The sequence below is a fragment of the Leptosomus discolor genome, chromosome 5, assembly GCF_034619465.1.
Source record: "Leptosomus discolor isolate bLepDis1 chromosome 5, bLepDis1.hap2, whole genome shotgun sequence".
In the NCBI taxonomy this organism is placed as follows: domain Eukaryota; kingdom Metazoa; phylum Chordata; class Aves; order Leptosomiformes; family Leptosomidae; genus Leptosomus; species Leptosomus discolor.
In genome coordinates this window covers 27,078,632-27,093,538 of record NC_141395.1, presented here as the reverse complement: position 1 = coordinate 27,093,538, position 14,907 = coordinate 27,078,632, and the positions used below count along the sequence as shown (strand labels likewise).

The following is a 14,907-nucleotide window of genomic DNA, read 5'->3' as shown; positions in this document are numbered from 1 at the left end:
TGTTCCGTTAATTTCTCTTGCTGTGGCCTCGTATTGTTGATTCCTGGAAAGCACATGATCCTCAGAGTGGCTACACCTTTGTGAAGAACTGCTTCTCATCCAGTCTTTTTTTCACCATGGATTTGTGCAGCTGATTATGCCTACTAAAGTGCTGTACCTTGCAGTTCTCATTATTAAATTACATGCTGTTTTTAAGGTCACCTCCTATATTTGCCCACGTCACTTTGCATTCTAGTCCTGCCCTCCAATGTGCCTACAACCCCTTCCTCCCTGCAAATGCAGTATTTAGAAGTGTCCATGTCAATAGTGAAAACATCAATTACTAATGACTGCAGGACGGTCCTCTACAGACCCTCTCTACAAATTCTTCCAACCTGAAACTGACCCCCTGGTACCCAGAGGTCACCGTGGTATTTCATCAAGGCAATCTCTCCCCTCATTTGTTTCTGAAAGTGAAGCTCACAACAGTAATTTCAACTAAATCTGTATCTGAGCTCCTAAATGATCTGGCCAGTCTGTTTTACAGTAAGTGCTATAAAATTAACAACTGCTTCAGCCACAGTTCTGAACTAGATAGCAGCCAGTGCATGCTGTGCACAGGGAAAATTAATCCAAATTAATGCAAGCAGGCTAGGACTCGTTTATCATTAGCAGTTACCGGCTCAAAGTAAGGCATCAATTTAAAGTTACAGCATAGTTCCTGGCTAGCTTAATGGTATGCATGCTCCTGTCCTAGATGGCAGCTGGATATCCTTGCTCCTGCCTACTTAGCCCTGAACTCAGAAAACATGCTCAAGGTATTTTTTGTGATGTCTGTATTACCTGTTTCAAAATGTTCCACATCTATGCAAATCCTGGTTACACTAACTCCAGGAAATCTCCACACATCAGATTTACATGAAGTAGTCAACTCATTTTAACTAAAGGGTTTAATGTAGTTTAGCTGATTCTCTTACATTTGCACTCTGTTAATTTGAATTAAAATTAGGTGTCCCAAGTCTGTATAAAGAAAGATCAAATCAAATCAGAGTAATTGATACACACAGACCAATCCATCTGATGGGGAAGCATTCAGTGTGCTAGGACCTTTCCATACATACTGTTTATCACACACTAAATATGACAGGCTAGCAGTGGTGAGCAATGCACAGTTTGAGTGTAAAAAGAAATATATATATACATGGCATATTTTAATCAGTTTTATCACAGAGCCTGAAGGGCCTTTGTACAGTTATATAGATAGATACTTGAAAAACACATTTGTCTTTAAGTCTAAGGACACATTACTTCGCAGTTTTTACCAATTTTTGCACAAGAATGCTTGAAGAATTTTTTTTTAAAAATGGTCTAGCTCAGGCTCTTCTATTGTTCACAGATAAAACTTTGACATAATGAGGGTCAGTTCTCTAACACCAGTAGCTGAGTGAAAAGTGTTTGTAGCCGAGTGAAAAGTGTTTGAACTATTTCTACAACTCTAGAGTAGACAGACAGCCATGAATTATTTTTTTTTCCATTTTGACAGTAATGCTAATGAAAACAGGTGAAAGATTTATACGATCTTTTGACTAACACACAAACATTTAAGAGCATGTACGACAGCACTGTGGACACTGCTTACACAAGTGCCTAACCTGCAAATCTGCAGTCATGAAAACATACTCCTGTGAGTAGATACGTTGATTTGTGTTGCATAACCCTGTCTTAATTACGCCACTGAGATTACTTGCATGAGAAATTCACTGTGTGGGGGTTGGTAAAACACCTTGGTTCATAGCTTGCAAGAGGTCGATACTAGCACAGGGGAAAAGACACTTAGGACATTTGGAGTTAGTGGATCTGTCATCTACCCTCAATTGAAAAGAAAGTAATTTAAATATTCTCACAATTCAAAACATTCAGGAGTTACAGAATCTTCCACTGTTGCATTTTTTTAACAAAAGCATGTTAAATAACAGTGCACTCTAGCTCTACTTAACACTTAGATGTTTTGCTGAAATGCCTTTCTAAATTTGTTTTATCCCTAGTCCTTAAGCAGTTTAACTGACTACTGGCAAATAAGGTAAAAGCCACTCTGCACACATAAAGATGGCAGAATTTCTGCTACAAATGGACAGAAATACAAAAATATCAGACTGCTGATTGCTGTGCTAAATTACACCTGACCTAGACTATACTCTTCTGGTAAGAAAGAGGGAGGGAAGAAAGAGAATGGAAGAAAACGCTTAGTAGAAATAAATCTAGATAAATCAAGGCTATCACTAGATAAACATCTCTTTAAATCACTGCGACCCACTGATATACATTCAGCAACTAACACTGAAGAAGGTTGCTTTAGAAGAAACCACAGGACTACGTTCAGAGCTGGACAATACTAAAAAGTAGTATTTCAATATGCACTTGAGAGCTACTTCAAATATGTTCTTACATGAGTTGTGAACCCTCTTCATTGTATTTTCATAACTGCAACTGCAAACTTCGTATAGGGAAGGAAGTGTTAGAAGTAATTGTGTGGGGTTTTGTTCTCAGAACCATTCTGCAAACTTAAGCTTTATTTTCTAGTAGCACGCATTTATTGCACTCAGTGGTGAGAAAGTACTGGGCAGGGAGAGACAATAAAAATTAGACTATAACTATCAGAAGCCACATTATCAAGTCCAGTTTGGGTGATATTTTTAAAATTTTGCTCATTCAGCTTCAGCACAGGCATTTTTGCACATACACCTAATATACTGCCTCTTACATTCCTTAATCAACTTCTCCTTCTATAGGGAACTGTTTAGTGTTCACAGCTGGGGTTTTCACTGCAGAGGTGAAAATAAGCAAAATTGACATCTTTTTTTTTTCTCAGTGAGACTCAGTATTTAGCAATAGGAAGATGTTTGCCCAATACGAAATTTACGGAATAAACACAAAACTGGGGGACTGCCATTGATCTGAAAAGTCAACAGCTTGACGGGGAAAAAAGAGAAAGTACATGTGAAGACTTGGGCATATGTCTGTGCTACTGTACAGGGCCTAGTATTTGACTGCATTCAGAATATTCTTCCTTCTACTGATTTCAAAAAAGCAACAGAACTAACACCTGGCTTTGACAAAGGAGAGATGGAAACTTACTACATTTGAGAGACAAAGGAATGGATTGACTTATTCATATCCTGGTGTGTCTGACAAAATGCTTTATGTGAACAATGCTTACTCTGAAGGGAAGGAGGAAAAATCCAGCAGAGTTAGTTTGAATCACCTATTTAAACCGTTTAAGCAAACTTGGATGATTTACACACACACACACACACACACACACCCCCCGCCCTCCCTGGGGAGCACTATGGAATAATCACATGAATCTGCTTTACTTACTGACTGAAGTAGTCACCTCCATGGCAGAACTGGAGCAAACCACAGCTGTGCAGTAACATCTTCAACAGGCACAACTGTTTGCAGAGTAAACATTTGCCTATAACCTTACTGTAGATAGAGTATGTTAACAAAAGGAAGGCTTCTACCAGCTTAGCTGCAGCACCTTCCTCACTAACACAAGGCTGCACTAGCTCAAATCCAGTGCTACCTCTGCATGTGGAAGAGTCTGCACCACCAGCACAATTGTTCATTGCTCCTCATTGTTTCAGACAGCTCAATTGAAAGAGCTTAAATTGCTGGTCTGAAGAATACCTTCACGATATTGCTTTAAATACATACTGCAGTGCTTCCTCACTGATGGGGTAATAACCACAGTGAGACAGTTACCAACATCTGGATTCATGGGTCCATAACTAAACCAGTAATAGCATTCGTCTGCCAGTGTTTTGCAGGCATTTTTCTTTGTGTCAAACTCCAGACCGTGGGGTTGGGTTGGCAACACTCTGCAGCGTAGAATTAGCCCAAGATGTGGCAGTAATGAAAGGGACAAACGCAGTTCTTAGGAAGCAGAAGAACCCTGTATTAAAACAAAACCCCTACATGTCTTGCTCCCATTGTGCTCAGTACACATACTTCAGAGTGTTATTTTAAAATCAGTAATTGTAAAATGAACTACTCATAAATTATCAACCTACTTGCAAGCCTAATAGAGGCTACAAACAGCAAAATCGTCAACTGCTACCTTTTGTAGTATTGCTCAAGAAATCACATTAGTATATATTAGCATACAAGGCCTGACAATAAATAGTAATTGAGATAGTAATCCCTATTAAGGAAAATCTTTTCAACTGACCTATCAGGTCACGCACTCACTAGCTAGAGGATAAGATAGAGCAGGGAGCCTTTGGGACGATCCAAGCAGCCCTCCCTTGGTCAGAAATCCCATTTCCCAGCACCTATGAAGGAGGAAAGTTGTGTCTCTGACCAGTGCTCCAACACACATGTTTTGTTTGGCCTTTTTTTTTTTTTTTTTTTAACCATTTGCTTTCAGATGTCTGATCTCTAGCAAAAAGAAGAGATTAAAGCCAACTGACAGAACAGACTATAACATGCTTAAATTCTCCCACATGCATAGGAAAGATGCACTATCTTAACTCATGTCTTTTTAAACCACATGAATTAAGCTCTGAGTGGATACACTGATTTTGGTTTTTCCTTTCATTTCCTACAAAGTTTATATGAAACTGGATTTGTAGAATGGGTTGTAAACCATAAACTAAGCTGGCATGTGTGTTACTAAATTTACTTAATACTGAGTTGAACTTCGAAAACTTTCCCATGAAGATGAATAACGATTAATTTTGGAATGGAAATGAGGAGTGAGGAAAGAAGACAGGGAGTACATACTTTTGCTATTGTGGATCAGCAGAGCAGCCAGGAACAGCTAAAGGAAGCTGCTAAAAATCACGGTACCCCTGGGAACAGCCTCACTTGTGCCAGCCCTAAAATCTAGGAAGCACAATGAACGTCGGAGCTGGCAGTGCCCCTGCTCCACCTGAGCTGCAGCCTCCAAGTTGGGCAGGTCAGAACAGCAGCCTCAGATATAACCTTAACTACAGAGTGGTGACCTCTGATCTAAACAGTTTTATGCCATGAACTGAAAACAGTTATTCCAGATATGTCAAACCTATTTAAGAGCATCTCTGCAGCCCAGATTTACCATGCATTATGTGCAAGATCTTTGCAGGATTTTCCTGAGAACGTGTAACAGTGGCGTCTGGCACACTCCCATACCTTGAAGTATGCATAAGCGCTAGGCCATGGTTTGAAATTGAGCTGCTTAGGAGCAATAGGGCCAAGACCTTTTCAGCTTTGCTTTATGTTATTAAAAGCACAAAAGAAACAAAATACAGCACATTGCACCAAGTAGCACAGCTTTGAGTTAAGCCAGCAAAAGCAAGAAAAAAACAGCATCAGATACCTGTGTCCTCAGTTTACCTATCTGTCCTAGTGCTACGGTGCACGTTGGACAGTAACTGACTTGTTTCAGGCTCTTCTGTTGGACAGGAGAAAACATAAGGAGAAAGCAGTACTCATTTCCCTCCAACATCTTTAGTGGCTTAACACCAAATCTGATTTTACTGTTTTCAATGTTCTATCTTTCTTGGAAATCACACCAAAATCACAGGAATTTAGAGTATTACTGTATGTTAAAGAGTAAAGCTATCAGCATAAAGATACTAAGTTTTATGCTTGCTACCCCCAAGATGCAGTTTGTATTCACTGCTCACAAATATGACAACGTAACGCATGACAACACAATTTTTCAAACAGTTCATTGTCCAATTAACAGAATCAGAACTCAATCTCTACTGTTGAGACAAGCAAGCAAAAAACTGCTATTTAGACATTTTTACTGTGCCTGTCATTCTGCTATCCCAGTGCCTAAAATAGAAGTTCGTGTGGAGCACAGGTCAGCTCAGCACACCCAGGAATGGGGCTCTCTTGGGGCTCTGCATTTTTATGAAACAGATGTTACAGCAATAGATGTGACTGTGGGAAATGTAACTGAGGAAACCTACACCTCTTTTGCAGAAGCACAGTGCAACCAGTCTGTGTCATTTTAAAGTGGCTAAATCGGCCTCAGATCGCTCCTATGGAGAGACTCCATGTGCGGTTACACTGGCAGGTAAGAAGTGGCAGCAGCCACTAGTGTTTAACATGATGTGGGAGAGTTCAACATACTCTTCAGTATTTGTACTGTATCATGTTAAAGTAACATTAACTGTTTTATACGTGCATTATCATATTTTAAAAATTGCTAAGTTTTTATCACATATGTAACTAAGTAACCAGAAGAACTATCAACATCCAAGAGCATAGGCTGGCAGTTCTGTTCTTGCGAAGCCTGCAGCATGTGGACTGCAAATGATACGGATATGCTCTACAACTGCATGAGAAACAACTTTGTATGAAAAAATCTCTTTGGGAGAATTTATGACACAAGGTTTTTTATTTTTAAAGCACATGCGAATATGCTGAAGTTAAATCAGTTTTTAAATGTTTTGGGTTTTGGGTTTTTTGTTTTTTTTTACAAATTAATTTTCTTTTACAAGAAACGTACTAAGTAGTGTTCTGCTGCTTGTTGCATGATGAGCAATGAAGAGGTGTCATATGCCTGCTGTGTCAGTCTGTTGCCTAATGTGTGCTTCTACACCCTCTAAGAAAGTGTGTTACAAGGCTCAACTGCTCTGCACATAACACATAGCTGTATTTACCTCCTGATACCAGAAAGGCTCCTTCTAACAAGTCAATTGCAATGTAACAGTAATCCTTTGGGCACTGAAACTCTGTTCAAACTGTTCATCCTGAAAACCCAGAAGCCAATGTCTCTTGTAAATACTTTTTATTTTGCAAAAGGTAAAAATGCACAGTTGCTATTGAGTAAAAGGGTTAAATTTCTCTTAAAAATACTTATGGTAACAGAAGCACTGACAAAACCCCTAATCTTTTCCCCTACGCTCTGTAGGAGAGAAACTTGAATAATTTTAGACACATTGGGGGGTTTTCATCATTCTCAACAGCATTCCTGGGCATCTGGTAGTACCAGCTCTCAAGAAAAACTCTCTGCAATACTCTTGTGCTAATATGAGAGGAACACACCTTCGCAAGGATCAGATGGTACGGGAGAGTGAGGGGGGAGGCTTCTCCTAAAAGCCAAGCTGTAACTTGCTGTACCTGAAACTGCTACAATTATCTTTTTAGCAACTCTAAGGCAAAGTGTTGGTGTTCTATTTTATTTAAATAACCCTCTCTCCTACCATGTGCCCTTTGAGGGCCCAAGTGCATCACAGAGAGAGAATTAGACCCCAGTGATTTATTAAAAATTATTTAAAAGTTATTTTAAAACAAAACGAAACACCTGCCCCCCCAAAAAAAACCAACCAACAACCCCACAACAAAACCACAAACCAAACCAAACAGACATTTGCTCTCAACAGTGCTTGCCTCTGTTGAAGAGGGAGAACCACTGACCCTGCATGCAAATACATCAGACTGCCATAGGCAATCTACAGCACAGTCCTTGGGGTAAGACATTCTCACCAAAAATTCAATAAAACACAGCTCTAGTTAGTCCCTGCTCTCATGGACTAGTCAGACAGGAGAACAACTCACATTTTACTGAATTCACAAGACCTGCACCAAACCTTTCCAACTACTCAAAAAGCCAAACAATTCCCACACAAAATCAGAAAGCACTCCCAGCATTTTTTAAACGTGTACAAAGCTTGCTGTTACACATGAGCTATAATCTGAAGATACCTTGCAGTCGGAACTCTTACTGAGATGCATCACATGAAAACAACATTATTTAAATATAGCTTTACTGCAAAGCTGAACACTGGATGCTCAGAGCTAACGAGAATTTTTATGCATCCTTTAAACAAGACATGCAAAAGATTTAAAGAAATTAGCTAGCTATGCTACTATTTAACTTTCCTACAGATCAAGTGCTCCAGTAACCATCACTTTATCTAAGACTAAATCACTCAATCTTCCAAGCTTACAATTTCATTTTCTAAAACCTAACAGCAAGTGTCTCCCAAGTTGGGAACTTCCTTAAAAATATTCTCTAGCAAAAGACTACAAATTCGACCAACAGACAGACAAATTTAAAGGCAATACTTCAGTTTATCTAACTGTTAAGGAACTTACTAAAAGAAAGCATATAAAAATCACATATGGTTCTTTACATCAGAACGAAGTGATAACTCTATAAACCGAGCACTCAAAAAGCCAGTTCAAACTACATGCAGACATTAAGTTGAAAGCTTCAAAGTTCATATAATTAATGTTTCATGAAGGCAGTGACCAGCTATGAAAAACAATCTGAATATACTTCACTATGTACACCAATCACTAATGACTATACCTCCAACATGCAGACAAAACAGCAAACTTCAGTATCAAATGTTCCCTAAGCTTGTTCAATCTGCTGTACACAATTTCTGTCTAACAGTCACCGGCTGCAAACACTAAGTTTCCCATTTGTTAGCCTGAGCACATTAACCTCCTACCGCTGTCCACAATTTAAGAAGCTGTTACATACCTGCAGTTAGGAGGAGGATCAAGGGTTATTTCAGCTAGCTCCTTCTGGATTCTGTTGGTGAAATGAGAACAGACACAAAGCATTTGAGATAGTCTATAGAATAAATCAGGGAATTACACTGCCCTCTACCACCATGCAGTTAAATGCAAGATTGGCTTTGCCTTCAGTAATGCTAACATGGCTGCTTCCTCTTTGTTCTCAGAGGCATAACCCAAATCCCACAGCTGAGAAACTTTGCAGCTTTTTTCCTGCTCCACGCTGTATGTAAACAGAACGCTTACAACTCAGTTGGGTAGAAATTTCCCACAAGTATTTGGAAAAGTAACTCTTTTTCACATCCAAGCACTTTTTACCAGAGAGATTTTCTTCGCAAGCTAATATGCAAATGAGGCGGGGGGGGGGGGGGGGGGGCGGCCTGCACAGGCAGATTTGACAATGACTTTAAACCGGCGCTACAGACCTGTGACTGAGGCTGAAGAAGTGAACCACACTGGCAGCAGACACATTCTTTTCACAATATTTTACCTACTACTTTGCAGTGTGTTTAAAAAGTGGATTTGCAGATCTGCCAGGCTGTCTCTGTTACTGGAATAATCTCTCTGGATCAACTTTGCTTCTCTCCATACCTTCTGCTGCCTTTCCTCCCTCAACCTTATACAGTAGCTGTATTTACATGATAAAAAGTGATATAATAACTTGAAATAATCTGTGCTTAGCCTTACTCTATTACAATCATTCCCAAGGTGTTAAGATCTAGAAGAGGAATACCAAAAACTTTCTGTAAATTTAGTAGTTTATTCAAGTACATAAGGGGTGTAATTGCAAAAGACACATGGTAAACTCCTCTCAAAAATACCAAATAAGACTTCTCTTCAGAAAAGGATCCATACAAACAAGACTGAATTTCACGTGAATAGCAAGTGTTAAAATATGAGCTAACAGAAATTGCTCTGCACGCCCTTGCACAGTACCAGTAAGTTCAGTCGGACTACTGAATGATTTGAGGTGCACAGAATTAGACTTGGAACAATTAAGTGAAATAAAGGCAAGAGGGGAAAACTCAATCTTGAAAGCCTGCATCTCAGGCTTTTCAAAAAAGATAAGTAATAACAAATTACAAAGTCTACAGAGTAGTTCCAGAACTTTTCTTTCTTTAGCCAGTCCTATTTCAAAGGGTTTCTTTAACAAGCTCAAAAGTCATCAAAGCCACCCAGTCATACTCTACAGCAATTTTAACACGTTTCAAAAAGTATTTACTGAATTTAAGTCCAATACAAAATTACTAAAGTGTTCCTGAAAGTTAGAACTACAATATTCATGTTGAATAAGCAAAACTTGAAGCTACTATGGTTACTCTACAGCTTTTCTTGCTACAGGATATTTGTAAATGTTTGTAAAGAAAGGCAACTCCAGGGAAAGGACTGGAAAGTTGTATTTCATCTCTGATGACCACTGGAAGAGGGATTTAAAGTTTGCTTGTTTCACACAGCTGAACTTACAGAAAATTATCAGAGTGCCTGTCTTGAAAGCTGAACTGCAAGTATCCTTATATGCAAACAAAACTGCAACAGATACAACCAAACAAGGTTTCTGAAGCTTTTGATATTTAATGGTAAAGGCTACCTGTAGAACACCATGGTTTGAATCTGCAGATCCTAAGGGAGAAAACTCACCGAAGTTTCTCACGAAAGGGTGGCAGAATGAATCCAGTACTTCAAGGTGTGTAAGGCTCTCCCATGCATTGCCATGAAAAGCTAGTCATAAGGCCCACAGAAACCACTGGGGTCTTGGGACTTCTTTAATTAAAAAGCATGGCTTGTCATCAGTCTACAGACCATAATGAAACACATCAAGAGGACTCCACCCTATACCAACCAGGCACGGAAACCAAACTCTGAAGCTCACGCTCTCCCGCGCATTTTTACAAATATGAAATGTATTTAGGTGGCCCCCCCAACTAGCCTGTAAGTAACTGAGTTCTCCAACAACTCTTCAAAAGACATATGACACGTCTGTGTAATTATTGCCCCAATAAGACTTGGATTAATGAAGATACATCTCCTGGATTATGAAAGTTGGTACTTCACTCTCTTCCATGCAGCTTTACAACAAGAACCCGCCTGCCTTGGAAAGTGCAATGCAAGTACCGTGCCTCAAAATACTGTGCAAAAATATTGCAGAATGTTTTACTGACCCCTTTACCTTTTAGCACTAGTAGAAAGCTTAGCAGTAGTTTTGCTGGACAGTTTGGTGTTCTTCTTCTGTTGGGTGGCAGAGGGTTTTCGTTCTTCTTGCTCTTCGGGTTCAGGTGCAGGTGGATCCCTCTGATCGGCATCTGAACTACCACTGCTGGTACTTGGACTTTCATCATCTGACCTCTGCCTATCACTGGACATCGTGGGGAACTTTTTTGGGGAAGGAGAAAAAAAGAGGCAGAGTTAATACAAGAGGCAGGACGCTCTCTTGCCATTTCCGAAGTTCCAGAGAACACGAATCAGTGACAACTCCGTTTCACTGAGAAATTAACCAAAATATACTTCTTTGTCTTGTCTCCAAGGGCTGCAGTTTGACGGCTACAAAGCAATATTTACACTTTCAAAAATACAGATATTTCCAATTTTTAAACCCACTCGCATTTTTTTCATACTTTAAACAATATGCCAATTGTCAACTTTGTTCTAAGGCATGAGACAGATTTAGCAGGGTACTTAGGCAATGAACATTAATAACTTATGACACATTGTAAATAACAGACCTCACTGAAAATGTTTTTTAAAAAGTCACTAATACCCTGTAAATATTTACACTAGAGCAGAGCATTTTATTGGGTCCAAACACCAGATCCCCCCTCTCCCCCTCTCTCTGAGAAAATATATTGCCAACAACACTTGGGTTGATTTCAGATGGAAATGTACACTTGCTCTGTTCATTTAAAGGGCTGGGCGGGGGTGGGGGGGGGCGGAGGACGAGGACGACGAGGGGTTTTTGTTGTCGTTGGTTTTAGAAGGGAAAAACCCTGAAATGCATTTAAAGCAACTCGGGCACCAGCAGCCCCGGTTATTTACATGGCCAGCAGCGAGAACTGCATTTGGCCACCACCGAGCTGCCGGAGGGGGAAGAAGCATAATTCAAACTGCACCTTCTGCACAGCTCTCCCCGCCGCCGCTCCCCGCGCAGCTCCACCAGGCAGACCGACATTTTTCCACCGACCGGGGGATGGGGGGGGAGGGGGGGGGCGGGGGGGAGGAGGGGGCTGCCCCGGCGGCCGGGGAGGGGGGGGGCCCGAGGAGGAGCGCGACGGGGAGCTGCGGCAGGGCTGGAAGCGGCCGCCCGGCCGCGCTTTGTGGGGAAAGCCCGGCGCGGCGCGGCTCGGCGCGGCGGGCGGCTGCGGCTCGCCCGGCCCCGCACCGCACCGTGCGTGTGCACCAAGTGAGGCGTGAACTCGGGCCGGCTCCGCGCCCCCGGCCGCCGCCAAGCAGCGAGCGCCGAAAACAAGAACAAAGCTCCTCTACCAGCCCCCCCGCCTCCTCCCCGCCTCCCCCCACCGCGCTCGCCCAGCCGCCGCGGCAGCCGCCTCGCCCGCCTCTCCCTTACCTTCGCCGGCGTCCTGTCCCGCTGCTGGGTCGGAGGGGCGGGATGGCGGGGGGCCGGGCCGGGCCCGCGGCGCCCGAGGAGGGGACGGAGGCGGCCGGGGGGCTATACGGCGGCGGCGGCGGCTCTGTGGCCGGGCAGTGTGGAACATTGAGAGCCGGAGCAGGGGGGGACGGGGGGAGGCGCGGTGCGGCCCCGCGGCCGGCGGGTGGCGCTGGCGGGCCCCGCTCTGCGGCGCGGGCTCCCGCGGCGGGCCGGGGGGCCGGGGCGGGGGGCGGCGGGCGCGCGCCGGCGGGGGCGGGGGAGGGGGCGCCGGCCGCCTCCCGCCTCCGCCCGCCCCCGCCCGCCGTCGCCGCCGCGGCCGCCGCCGGCGGAGCTGCCGGCGAGCGGGGGGAGGGGAGAGGGGGCGCTCGCTCCCGGCTGGCGGCCGCCGGAGCGCGCCCCCCTGCGGTCCGGGGTGCGCGCAGGCGCTCTCCCGCCGCGGCCGAGGGCGCGCGTGCTCCGGGCCGGGCAAGGACAAAGCGGCGGCGCGCGGGGGGGGGGCGGCCCTCGACGGCCACTCGACCCGGCCCGGCCTGACCTGGCCCGGCCCGCGCCTCCCGCCGCCCCTCGCCGCCGGCTGAGCCCGGTTCCCGGCGGGCTCCTGCCCCCAGCCCGCCAGTGCCTGCAGGGCACCACTGCGGGCTTTGCCAGGCTGGTGCCCACCGACGGCTGCACCCCAGTGCGGGCCGCGGGGCCTCCTCAGCCGCCCCGGCCTCGCACGTCACACCTGGCCTCTTGCCTTGCGCCCGGTCTCAGGGTAGGGACAGGCGCTGGCCGCCGGCCCGGGGATGGGACCGTTGGTGGTTTCTCACCCGGCCATTACCTCCCCAAAATTGCACTCTCAGCACACCTTCGCATGTAGGATCTGGAGAAACCCCGGTGTCTGGGGTAGTGTCTCTGCAGGAGCCCAAGCAGCGGAGCGGTGGCTCTGGCCGTCCTACCAGCCAAGCCCTGCGTGGGGCTGAGGAGCACCAAGGTGCCAGGAGAGCCTGTGTTGTAAATACAGTGCTGCTCCCCCGCTGTGACGGGAGTGACACCCCGCAGCCTCATCACTCCTAATAGGAGGACTCAGGCAGGATTAAAAACAGCATTAGGAGTTGTTCCATGAGCAGCTAGCGTGCCAAATTCTTGATGTTTTAAAGAGGAAAGGGGATAATGGATAGCAGTTGCGGTAGGTGTCACAGGAAGATGGTACAGGATGGAGATAGTTTATTTTCTGGCCCGTCATGAATGCGCTGTTCTGGTCTGTACTTGAACAGCTTTTCATGCCGTACGCCTAGAGTACGCTGTGTGGTAAAAGCAATCGGCCAATTGAAATAACATAAATATTCCAAACTTAGAGCCTGATCATACTGGCAGTAAAATCCACTTGCAAAAGAAGATTTATTCTATCTGTGAAAAGTAGATGAGGTTGTGGATAACTGGCTTCAGCAGACAAGGAATTAACAATTACTGTAAATGTTTGTGCAATTTACGTGAAATCTCAGGCTAATGTTGCTGTCCAGCACAAGGGCTTTCGCCTTGATGGCTTTTACTTCAAGGGCTTTCATTATCAACAGCCTAATGACTTAAAACTACTGTGTTTTCTTAGCTTGTGCGGGATCAGGGGGTCAGAGAGTGTATATTGTGCTCTAGAGGGAATAAACAATCGGTGTGTCAGGGAATACCCTTCCCTGGGTAGCTGAAGTTAGCTCAGTTGAAAAGTATGCTGAAGATTTGGCGAGAGAGTTGAATGATGCAATGTGGAGGAATACTGGAGGTTTGTTTGTTAAAGCAGGCTATAGAGAATTCCCAGATCACCACTACAGGCAATTTGCCCCTGAGGTATGCTGTAGAAAATTCCTAGCATAAACAGTATCTGGCATGATGAGCAATCTGGGCATAATTAGTGAAAGAGAAGCATGGCAATATCAAAAATCTATCAGTCAGCACTGAGAGCCTTTTTTCTTTTTTTTTTTTCTTTTTTTCCCTCTGTTCCCTTCCCCCCCCCCCCTTCTGTTTATGATGCTCGAGATGAGACTTGCTTGGGATTTGAAAGTCAGGATTAAGTGTTTAAATTTTTATTTCATTTCAGGCAACTATTAACTCGGGTGTCCGAAAAAAGTACTAGAAGAGTGTGCATCTACAGAATGAAAGTAAGTAGATTGGTCAAGGGTTGCACACTGCGTCCGCTGCTACGCATTGTGTGGCTCCTGTGGCTTTCAGGATACAAAGTGAAAATAAAGAAATTTAATAGAGCCTAATTGAAAAGTCAGTCTCGATTTTATTTTTTCCCAGCCTTTTGTACCTTATTAAAACAGATTTACTACGGCAACGTGTGGATATAACAGATGTTTATTTGAATGAATATTCATTCATTTGACATCAGGTCTCAAAGGATGACACTTTCTTCTTACGAGGTTGTATTTTCCTTGGGTATGTTTGTTACATTGTCAACCATAGAAAAAGTACTGCTCTAAGAGGTATGGTACAGTTTGAAGGAGAGGGAGAAATGCCAATTTTAATGGCCATTGTTACAAAGCTACATATTGCAATCTGGCTTTTCATGTCCCTTTTGATTTGACATCAGTGTAATTCTAACTGATCTAGCCATCATTAATGCTTTTTCTCTGCCAGTTTATTGGGTACTTGAACTGTGAAAGTGCAGCTGGTATTGTGCAGAAGGGCAGAGCCTTCCTAAGGATGGTTCAGGATTGTCTGAACAGTTCTGGGCGCTCAGGAGTGGGTGAGGCCTGCATTTTTTGTCCCAATCCGTGGCCTTTGTTTTGTTGTGGTTTGGTTTTTTGTTTTTTGTTGGTTTTTTTTTT

General features: G+C 43.8%; 1 protein-coding gene across 1 annotated transcript in view; it reads right to left on the bottom strand.

The window, feature by feature from the left end:
- UBE2E3 (ubiquitin conjugating enzyme E2 E3) overlaps positions 1-10,863 on the bottom strand; it is a 57,197-nt gene extending 46,334 nt beyond the window's left edge. Inside the window, exons 1-2 of the mRNA XM_009960470.2 lie at positions 10,670-10,863; positions 8,468-8,518 (exon numbers count right to left, since the gene is read on the bottom strand). Coding sequence (XP_009958772.1) covers positions 8,468-8,518; positions 10,670-10,863 — 245 coding nt within the window. The remainder of the gene's footprint in view (positions 1-8,467; positions 8,519-10,669) is intronic.
- Positions 10,864-14,907: the final 4,044 nt, after the last annotated feature.